General features: G+C 42.5%; 1 protein-coding gene across 1 annotated transcript; it reads right to left on the bottom strand.

The window, feature by feature from the left end:
• Positions 1–2,983: 2,983 nt before the first annotated feature.
• Positions 2,984–10,604, bottom strand: NPY (neuropeptide Y). Its single transcript, XM_054384989.1, has 3 exons — positions 10,417–10,604; positions 6,077–6,157; positions 2,984–3,008 (listed from the first exon to the last, which is right to left on the bottom strand). Exons 1-3 carry the CDS (start codon positions 10,602–10,604, stop codon positions 2,984–2,986), a joined length of 294 nt encoding a protein of 97 aa, XP_054240964.1.
• Between the last annotated feature and the right edge of the window lie 901 nt (positions 10,605–11,505).

Raw genomic sequence — 11,505 nt, 5'->3', positions numbered from 1 at the left:
GGTAACCAGTGCTGCTACATGCAAGGCTTGCTTTGGGACCAAGATATCTATCAAGACCATTCCTACCTTGGCTGCCCCTGTAATGTCACCAGCACAGCCCCTGCCCCTGAAATTCACTGTGGCCATGTCCTTTCCAGCTCTCCAGCACCAGGCATATCCCATTCGAAACCCACCTGGACACATCCCTGCATGACCTACTCTAGGTGATCCTGCTCTGGCAGGGGGGGTGGACTAGATGATCTTCCAAGGTCCCTTCCAACCCCAAACATGCTGTGATTCTGTGTGTGAATTTTCCCTCCTAGAAGATACATGAGATCATCTAGACCCCCAATTTGGTTTAACCAAAGTTAAGCACAACTGAAATCTCTTACAGAAGCTGCCAAAGGTAGGGGTGGACTGTCTTTTAAAGGTTTTACACTTACCTGTGTACATTCCTCATGATTTCAAGCCTACAGTAAATAGAGGAGAAAATACTATTGGCTACTTTTATGGTTCCCACATCTTGTTTTCCTGGCCCTTCTTCATATTCTGACATAAATTTCAGCCTTTGCTGTAGAAACAAGGCTTCATTCCTCATGCTTAGAAGGAAAAAGATGAAAAGGTTAACCATAAGTCAAAATGCAGAAGTCATACCAAACAAATCCAGCATTTATCTTCATTTCATAGCTCATATTTAAGTCTGTTCGGTCATTTGGAGAGCCAATCCAATATTTTCAATGTCCTGGCCTGTCAAGAGTGATGTATGAAGTACACAGGGAAGGTAAGTGCTAAGCTGGACTCCTATGGCAATGTTCTGTTTGCCACAGAGAACACAGGAAAGCATAGGACAGGGTGGATAGATAAATATTGTGTAAATAAATATTGTGTGCATGCTTTGCTTTGCTTCTCTCTTTGACAGCTCATGAGGTAACAAACCTGGAATTTTTTAGGTTTTTCTATAAGGAATGGTGTTCCTGAAGTTCAAGAAAACTCAAGCACTTGAGTGGAACAGCTAAGTATGAGCAATTAGCATGTGCTAATTCTCCTTTAACTCTTTCTTTCTCCACTAAGACATATTTGTAATGACAGTGAAAAGCAAAATGAGTTTCGTTTATCATCTATTATCATTTACATGCTAATTAATATATATAGATACTAGAAATTACCAGGAATTAGATAGGTATAGAGATAGAGATTATATAGAGATAGAGATATATAGATATATGGATAGATAGATGGATAGATAGATGGATAAATGGATAGATAGATAGATAGATAGATAGATAGATAGATAGATAGATAGATAGATAGATAGGATCGATTGAGCAGATTCCTCACCAATTTCTACTTTTCATTTTAATAATTATTCAAAGCAGAACTTTATGTGGACTTTAACCCAGCAGGTCCTGGCCTGCAGTTGATGGGCCCCTGCTAGCCCCAGCAAGCTGTGGCCATCCTGGAGTCCCTGTGAACATCATAATTTGGGTGGAACTTGTTTGTACCAGAGATTCCAAATATTTTTGTAATACTGGACTGCTCTTAGTCCTCACAATTTCACATGTAGCACTGTGGAACCCGTCACCAAGCCTGTAAGTAAAGTATTGCTGCTGAAAGCAGAATTCCCCCATTCCAGTGGCACCCTAGTGTTATGCTTTACTGAAGAAAGTGTGTCCACAGAAGATAGCACATCCTGGGAACATGGTAACACTTTGCAATGCATCTAACATGCATATGTAGAAATCTGGAACTTGCTTGCCCTGACACATTCCTCCTGGAGCAACAGTCATGAGAAAACATTCAAAAGGCAGGAATGAGATGTGAATGCATTAAACCTTCACACTGATTCTTTTTCTATTTGGAACTTCTTGTGTGCTTTATTGCCCAGTGTTTAGTCACAGTGTCTAAATAAAAGAAGTTATACCTAAACAAACAGGAACCAAGGACCAGTATTTGTGTCATGCCTAGTGTGGGTCCTGGCCATACTGCAAGATATGTATCTGTGAACTAAACCACTTAAGAACAAGGGTAGCATGCACTATATTGTGTTACTTCGAATAAAAACACTGAGGGTTTCTTCAAAGGTCCTTGTGTCTGAGTCCTTCATCAGGCTAGTGACAAAATCAATTAAAAAAAAAAAATTAAACCCTGAAGACCATTCCCCTTCTCCCACTCCAGGTACCTTCTAGAGGTGAAAACAGAAACCATGAATGACTCCAAAGGAAAGTGGCTCACAGTGATTTATCACTGTGCTCTTTTGCAAGCCATTAGACAATGTTCAGCATCTCCTTTCTGGAACAAATATCTGTAGATTGGTCCTGCTTTATGAGTTGCTTTAGACAATTTTCCACTTCTTTGCTTATTGCCAAAACAAAGATGTTATGTGTGTTTCACTTAAAACTCCTGATTCAGGCTTACAGGCAAGCTTCAAACCAGTTTTGAGGGGTTAGCAGAATTCAGCAGTGACATTCCTGTGTATTTTGAAAACCCATTTGGCAATATAAGTACCAAATAAGTTGTTAGTATGGTGATTCTGAAAAAAAAAAAAAAATCACCTCCCTGAACACTATTTTCCTAAATTATGCAGTTTGTGATAAATTATTTTAAATACTTTTGTACAGATCAAGCAGCTGAGCTGAGTTTGAGGCTACAATAAATGATGGCTTTATCTTACTTTGCACACTAATTACTGTAATAACTGTGACCCTACACTTGTCCATATTACTTTAGACTGCAGGGAGGTTATTGTAATTCAGCTTTAATAATTTGAAACATCTCTTTGCTCTACCAACGACAGGGTTGCTGGTTTTCATTTAGTATGTTATATTTTGGGATGCACAAATAATTTATTTAAATAAAAGGTATATACAAATAGGATGAAGGAAAATCTCTACAGAATTCAGTACAATGGGTGCATGCACAGGGAAAGATGCTATGATTTGCTTCAGAGGCTTGGAGTATGAATTGAAAACTAGGAAAAGTTCTTGACAGTGGACTGAAAATCCCATCACCACATCGAAGGGTCTTCAAACCTGCAAGACATAGTAGAAATAAATAAATGAGCAAGAAAAAAATTAAACACATTTTTCCAAGCCTCTTCTGAAAAATCCAAAGTTAAAACTACTTAAAATTTTCATTTTAATAACAGCAGAAACAAAGAATAAAGAGGTATATTTACAGTTGAAGATTGTATGTGCTACTCCCATCAAATCGGAAGCAATGCAGGTTGGTCAGATATCTATATTCTGGTACCAGAACTTGCCCAGGAGGAGTCTTTTCACCTCACTGAGCCTCACTTGCAAAGCTGCTTTATGCCATTAAGAAGCTCTTAGTGAAATTCAGTTAGAAAATGACAACATGTTGAAAAACAGAGATATCTTTTCCTCCTGTTCGGAAGTAAAGAGTTTCCAAAGAGAACTCACTGAGCCACTAAAAAAAAAAAAAAACAACAAAACAAAACACCCACACAAAAAAGACCCAACAAACTGCAAAACAACCATGTCATGTTGTTAGCACTTCCAAGCAAAACTGAAGTCTACAGTCACCATCCTGAATTATCATTGTGATATTCCAGTCAGTACCAAACATTTGAAATATATGTTGAAAGGAGTGCTGAGGGTGGGATTTGATCCAGAGTTCCTCTGCTTGCAAACAACTGTTCTGTCTACACAGCAAGGAAGTCAACAAGTGGAGAACATGTGAAAGAGACTACAGAAAATGCATTTGCCATATTTTTTGACATCTAGAAGTTGGGCATCTGGGGAGACACTGACACCTTGAGAGGCCAGTTGATCCTGTCCATTTCCAGATGGGAGGCTCGTTTTGGAGATACCCATCCCTCCAACTGACTGCAAAGGCAGCTTAGGAAACTGCTCCACACTATATATCTAAATTTTAAAGAGGGAGTAGTAGGGGAGATGCATCATGTTAATGGATTTTAAAGACTTTCTCACGACTCTACACACTCAGCCAGAGATCAGAAACATGTCACATCACATGTTTTTGTCAAAACTTATTTGTACTCAGGTCAGAGTGTCACCTTTTTGTTTTATTCCTTAACTTTCTATATTTTAACTGGTTTCTGCAATTTCAGAAAAAATTCTGAACTTTCTTTATATGTTCAGAATACACCTAGGCTGCAAGATACTTTGGGGGATATATTAGTCAGCAAAAGTGAAATGTCAAACCAGGCCAGCCGAGCTGAATGCTGTTGTTTATTAATACCTCAATGTTTAGTTACAAAGTTCATTTCCAAGAGCTCCACAAGTGCCTCTGATGCGAAATATTTCTCCTCCTGGAGGAAGCCAGGGGGAGCGAATGAAAGGTAGGCTGGTATTACTCTGAACTTAAAAGAAGTTTTAGAACTAGTTACACATTCAGCTGGCTATAAGCAGATATATTTCGTGTTGTACCAGGGCATATTCACTGTGTGTCCAGCTGTTCACCCTTGTGTGGCTCTCCTAACTTCCCCACCAGCTTTCAACCCCTCTGGATAAATTCATCCAAGAGGTACAGATATCTCAGAGATATTAAGTTCCTGATGTGCCATGAAACATAGTACTGGGTAGAAAGAAGATTCAATTATGTCTTCACATGGAGAAAAAAGCTGGAGCAGGGTTCAGTATCTATACAGAATCTGATCCTAGAAAACATATCCATAGGAAACTAGACATCATTGTTCCCAGTACTCCCATTATTGTCATCAATGAATGACAAATACCACACTCAGTTTAAAGTGCTGTTACAGGGGGTGTGAAATAAAAATCTGTTTCTCATCAATTCTTGATCTTAAATGCAGACTAGTTTGTTATTTTGCTCATGAGTTTTCAGTCCCTGGTGTGTTATGAATAGCATTATTGAAACAGTAATAATAACCATAAAGTTTTATTATGAAGGAGTGAAAATTACAGAGAGTATTAGACTTTGTGCTACCCTGTGTGTTGCCTCAAACTCATGGCAGTGGAAATTTCCCATTATGTAAGGGCCCTGCCTTGTCATTACCAAACACAAAACAGTCTTAATACATTTGACTGCACTCCATGCAGTTTTTTACATAAGCATCTGCAGAGAAAACTGCATCCCCTCAGCTGTGGTTAGTCATCAAACCAAGAGCCAATGGTCTCCCTATGCACAGAGCAGCAAGTTTCATGGACAACATCCTTTGATGGCAGTAGAAATTTTGGTCACCTTTCAGTGACAAGATTATGTCCTAAATTCAGTGCTACAGATTATTATGCTTAAGTACTTAACTGGTCTAATTGAGCCTTTGCACAGATGGTGAAAGTGCAGAGCATTCGCTTTGTAGACATTTGTTTCTGCAGTAGAAGTACTACCAGCAAACTTCAGGCTAGCAGTAAAGGCTTAAACTGAGCTCATTCGCACTTGATTGCAAGTGAATCCAAACTCAGCATTTTCTTTCATGAGACAAAAGCCCCTCAACTTACCTACTTTCAACTGTGTAACTGTAGTCACTGCTATGCTGTCTAACATTATAGCTGAAGTGTCATTACCTAATCAGATAAATACAGTATGCACATTTAAAACCCCACTGCTGCTAGGAACACCACTGTTATTTTAAACCAAGAGCAAATGGAAATAGAAAGGCTTTCTTTATCTTTGTAAATTCTTAGGTACAAAACTCAGTGTGAAATGCTGTATTTTAAAGACCAGTCATAGCCATGCATTTGTGTATAAACTAACATATGTGCATATTTACCACTCATACATCTTCAGAGGAATAATTCAAACCTGAGTAGTCAGCTAGTAGAAATATGCCATCTTTGGGGCTCCAGTATGTGTAAAGATTCATCTTCAGGCATCAGCACACAATTCTGTGTAATAAAGCCCAGTGTGGGTTGCTCCAAAAAGCAGCTGTGGCCTGCTGCCAAACTCAGGAAAAGAGTAGTTTGGACTATATATCTGACAAGGCATTTCTTGCATTCATAGATTCTAGCTCTCAATAAAAAAAAAGAATTAAAAATGTTTAACTAGCTGTTGGTAGCATATGTTTTCTCCCTGTGAAATGTGCTTATTGATAGCAAATGAAACCATTAAATCTAAATGAGACGTGAAAGTCAACACAAAAGTTTTTCATACATACCTGGGTCTAGGAATATTTTCTGTGCTTTCCCTCAACAAGAGGTCTGAGATCAGTGTCTCTGGGCTTGATCTCTTTCCATATCTAAGGGAAGAGGAAAAATACACTTTTTTTTAATGTCTTTTTTTATAAAATGAAGACCAAGCACAGATCCATTAAATAGAGCAGACATAAAGGCAACTTTCCAGCAAGTATTTTAACTTGACTTAGCCATGTGACAAAATGCTCACTCCTCAGGATTTCTTTGGACATATTTTTTCCATAATCACATTACATGATAGTATTTAGAAACTCTGAATATTTCTTAATTTGATGCCTGTTCCTGGATGCTGTAAGGTCTTGCACCTTACTGATGTTAGCTTGAAGAAGAGGGAAGAAACTATGCATGGCATGGCCTCCAAGTATGTTATTCCTGCCTACAAACCCAGCTCCACCGTCTCACTGACTCTCACATTGGTTTAGGTGCTATTGTATTATAAGGGAGGAATCTTTTGAACTACATGGCCACAGGAGATAAAACTTTCTGAAACAGTTCTTCTCCTTAGTTGCTGGGATATCACTATCCTACATTTACACAACAGCAGTCTTTCTATTTTGGGGGGGTTTTAAATCCTGGGTACTATACAGTGCTCAACAGCTAAGAGGATTGCAATCCCTGGTTCTTGAGAAGGAAGTTGCTCTTTTTTTTTTCCTGAGAAAACAGAGGTGACAAGAGCAGCCAGCTTGACAGACACTTCTTCATTATAAGGATTCATTAGCATAAGAGTGATAACCATAAGCAAATGCTCCCTTGGTTGGAAAGAATTCACATCGTGGTTTCCAACTCGTGTGCGTAATTAGCCTGAATCACAAAGCACATTAACAGATAATAGCTTTGTGAATGCTGCTTGAGCGAAATTCTGATTCCAGAGAAATCAAAAGTGTAATTAAGGATTTAGATTTTATCCATTACTATCAAAATTTTTCTCCACTAACTTGACTTAAACTCAGGAGGGACAACACACAACCAAACCAAAATCCCTTCCCAAACTATCTTTCAAAATCTAGCAGGTTTAGCTGTTGACGACATGACTTACTGAAAAGTGAAAACACAGTTCACTTTTCAATTATTTTATTCAACTTTTTATATTTATATAATGAATTAATCATTTGAGTAAATCACCTGTGCCACAGAAAGACAAAGCATCAGTTTCCAGATTTTGAAGTAAATTGCTTAATCTAAACTGACTGAAAGCAGGTGTCTGAAGGAACCAGCCAGACATTGTAAAATGCAATTACAATAACTCAATCAAGCATGATGTTGAATCAAATACCTTGCACTCCATCACCACAAAGGGATTTCTTTATATTTCCCTATTCCAATTAACATGTATGTGACCTGGACTTCAACTGAGGGGGAATCCAATTTGCCTTTGTTTTAAAGAAATTAATGACCTATCAAATCAACAACTTGCTGCAAGAGCTTACACTTGGGCAAAACTCCCACTGGTTTTTTGTAGCATTTTCTCTGAATAAGAAAGGGGTAGCAACTCTCCAGAGTGCAGAGATTAGGACAAATCATGAAGATGACTGTGTTGGAGAGAAATCTCTTATATGAATCCTTTCAGCACCTTTGCTACTTGTGCTGGTACTTGTGGTGGATGGATCCACCATGTCCTCACACAGCAAATCTGCACACAGATAGATTGCCAACTGTGACCAGTTGGGCTGGCCAAGGAGCAGAAACAAGAGTGATTTGAGGAAAGACAGGCTCTGAAAAAAGCCCCTTGAACAGTACAAGGCTGTGAGGCAAGGACCACAGCCAGCTTTGAAGACAGATGAGGGACTAATCCAAAGACACACAGACACCTGCAGGGCAGGAGTCTGCATCTGTGCTGGTCACCTTAGATGTTCTTTGTAGTCAAAGTATTGCCACCTAAAGACCAGGGGATCACATCAGAAAAAAAGAAGACTGAGACAGGCCTGGTAACTTTCACCCTGCAAGTACTTCTTTCCACCAGCTAACCTTGAAGGGGTATAAATTTGATGAACACAGATGTCTAAAGCTAAGTGAGATGGATCTGAAGGAGAAGGCTCTCAAAGGAGAAAGGGAGCAAAGAAGCCACACCAACTAAAGAGAAAGATGGTCTGGAAGAAGATTCAGAGCAGCTGGGGTGAAGGTCTTGTGGGTCATGGTAGCTCAGAGGGGAATGACACTCAAATGCTTCGGTTAGATCAGAAGGATGAGCTAGAAAGTTATTCATAATCACAAAACCATCAAACAAGTCTAGACAGATGAACCTGAAGAGAAAAAAAAACAATGATATCCTCATGCTTTCCCAATGTGCTCTTAACTACTCCATCTCACCAGATGCACAGTGACTAAGCTGCAGGCATCAGGTGAGAGGCTGAGCACAGCTTGCTCACACACTCTCGAGGAGCAGGACAAGCCCCTGTACCACTCATCCCCCTTGTTACAGGGCTTCCAAACAGCACCATGCACAGAAGGCAGAAAGCTGTAAGAAGAGAAAAAGCTTCTAGCACATCTGCTGAAACAGAGTAAATGATCATCCTTAGACTAGTCTAAAGTGCTTCAAAAGTTATTGATTCATTTTGCAAGTGATCATGTCACTGCTGAAACAGAGGACCTCCAGGAGCTCAGTTAAGCTTTCCAAACGGAGGCAGCAATTACTTTATTTCTGCACTGTTAATTCCCCACACAGTAGAAACAGCACATCTAAACAGCTTTAAAATGTGTATCATGGAGTTGCAATTGTGGTAGGGTTTTTTTCTGCCAGCTTTCTTGTATTTGCAGGTCCATTCTGTTCCCTTTAGTATGAAGGGGTGGGTGGGAAATCTAGGTAAAATCTGAAGAACAAAATATGAATTCTGCATTGTTTTATCTATTAGTAGTAATAACTATTTCAGGGCGTTTCAGAACCCAGATCCACATAGAAGAAGGAATGCAGTCTCGGTGTCCAAGTTGTGTACTTGCACCCCAGGAATCAGGATAAAAATTACAGAGTCACTATAGAGCAAGCATACAGGGCATATACCAGAAGTGGAGGCTGAATGCAGAAAGGAGGGTTCATTGATTTGGTTTGGGGTTTTTTTGTTTGTTTGTTTTTAAATATGACTTGGGTTTGGATAGGAACCAACTTTGAAATTGAAGATGAAATAAACAGAAGAAAAGGTGAGAGACCAGCCTGGAGATCCCATCACTTGCAAAGAAAAAGGGCAGACCTTGAGGATCAGATTATTTTAGCAGTAATCTAGACAAAAATCTATCCCAACACAGAGCATCACACAAAAGCATGAATGAGTTGTGAATATTGCTTTAAAAGTTCAGTACTGAAGAACTGTCTTTCTATCAGCCTCTTCATCTGTGTTATGATGTTAGTGCACTGGCAGGCAATGTTATGGGTGTGCTGGGAAGGCTCTCAGTTACACGATAGCCTCCCTTCTAATTTAATTCTTTAGACTTCTAGAGGGACAAATGAAAGACTAATTTTAGACTTCTCATCTGGTTTTGATATTAAACAGATAAATATGTCAAAGCTCTTTTGGGTCACAGACTGTTCAGGGACCTCAGGGGAAACTTCTATTAATCACACAGCCTAACTGGACAGATGCTGTCAAAGAAAATGATTTTTGGTAATAATTTCCACTTTTTCCAGCCTGATCCTTTTCCCCCTCCTTTAACAAGTACAATCATCCCCAAAATGCCAAATTAGAGCTAGGCAGGCTTGGGTCACACTCTTTCAGTTTGGGCTCTGTCATCTTGAGATATGTTTTTGTTTGGTTGGTTGGTTGTTTTGGGTTTTTTTGTTTGGATTAATGGGGGGTTTGGCACTGACAGCTGCAGCTGGCAAACTGCAAAACATCTGGACTACTACAACTGTTTATCAGGGCTTGAGGGACACTTTGTCTCATCATAGTCTTCTCTTAGAATCAGTGACAGTGAAAGAAGTGGGAAACTGCTTCTACTGCCCTATGTAACTCTCCATCTCCCAGGTTGTTTACTCTCCCACTTGGGGAATTCTCCCTATGTACCCTGTCCTGCAGTTCATGCTCTTGCCCTCCAGCCGGTGTCAGGGCTAGGAAGGGCTGGAAGAGCATCAACACCCCTGGACCTCCTGCCAGTTTGGATAGTGGAAATTCAGCTCCAGAACCAGAAGCAACTCAGGGGTGCAAGGCTGCCGCACTCTAACGGCAGTCTGTGCACCACGTCTTTCCCCGTGTCAGAGGGGCAAAAAGACACCCAGATGCGTTTGGCTTCCCACCTTCCTGCCCTGAGCCTCGCCAAGGAAAAAAGGTAGCCTGAGCAGCGTGAAGGGGAATGCCGGGCGGGCCGCGCTGCCTACCTCTGCCTGGTGATGAGGTTGATGTAGTGCCTCAGCGCCGAGTAGTATCTGGCCATGTCCTCTGCGGGGGCGTCCTCGCCGGGGCTGTCCGGTTTAGAGGGGTACGCCTCTGCCAGCGACCCCAGGCAGACCAGCAGCGACAGGGCGAAAGTCAGCACCGAGACCCACAGCCTCACGGTACCCTGCATCTGCACAGCGGTGGCATGGAGAGAGCCGCCGTCAGCACCTGCCTCGACGGCAGGAGCAGCGCGACCGCCTCAGCGCCTCCCGGCCCGGGCCGCCCTCCGGCCCCATCCCCTGTCCGGTCCCGTCCCCTCTCCGGCCCCATCGTCACCTCCGTCCCCACGCCCGTCCCGTCGCGGTACTCACGGCGGCCGCTGTAGTTCACTTCTCTGGGCTCGGTAAGACGCTTCTGCCCGTGGGTTAGGGCTGCCGAGTGCGGGGCTCCGCACCTCACCGGGCTATTTTAAGGCTTCCCGGCAGGCAGGAGGGGCCTCGGGCGATCACGCCTCGCCTGCTCCGGTCCCCCCCGCCCCGCTCCGCCTGCCCCTGCCCCGGGAGGGGCACGGCGGCCGGGCGGGGCCGGGCGGGACCGAGGGGGCGGGCACCGCCGCTGCTCCCCGCGCAGCCCGCGCACCGCACCGGTAAATCCCCCCCCCCACTCGGCAGCCGGGCTCCGCTTCCCCGGCCCTGCGTGTCTTGGGTCGAGCCGTGGAGGCCGGGTGCTCCTCCCCGTGGAACCGCCTGGTGTCCGAGGCCGGTGGGGCAAGAGGAGCGAGTTTACCCCAGTCCTGCGGCATGGAAGCAGCCCCAAGCTTGAGCTTCTTAGCAGGAGTGGTGCCCAACATACAGCTAAGAAAGAAATGGTTTAGGGCAACCAAAACCACCAAATCTCTGCCACAGGCTCAGACACCAGACCGACCAAATGGGTCAGTCTTGAGGCTTAACTGGCAGCAGTGCTGCGACAAGGAAACTGTTCCTCCCTCCGTGCCAACTCTGCCAGGGACATCCTTTACACCCATGCTCAGGGCCACCTTCTGAGTGGGTTTTCTGAAGTGAAGTTGTTCTGGTTTATTTTGTGCCTGAGCC

Source organism: Indicator indicator, chromosome 11 (genome assembly GCF_027791375.1).
Source record: "Indicator indicator isolate 239-I01 chromosome 11, UM_Iind_1.1, whole genome shotgun sequence".
Taxonomy (NCBI): Eukaryota; Metazoa; Chordata; class Aves; order Piciformes; family Indicatoridae; genus Indicator; species Indicator indicator.
Note: the sequence above shows the minus strand (reverse complement) of the source record. Positions and strands in the feature narration are given on the sequence as shown.

Excerpts from the sequence above, each read along its gene's own strand:
- NPY (XM_054384989.1), bottom strand. The coding sequence starts at position 10,604 with ATGCAGGGTACCGTGAGGCTGTGGGTCTCGGTGCTGACTTTCGCCCTG. Across the intron at positions 6,158-10,416 it reads AACCTCATCACCAGGCAGAG|ATATGGAAAGAGATCAAGCC; the intron begins GTAGGCAGCGCG and ends CTCTTCCCTTAG. Across the intron at positions 3,009-6,076 it reads GAAAATATTCCTAGACCCAG|GTTTGAAGACCCTTCGATGT; the intron begins GTATGTATGAAA and ends TATGTCTTGCAG.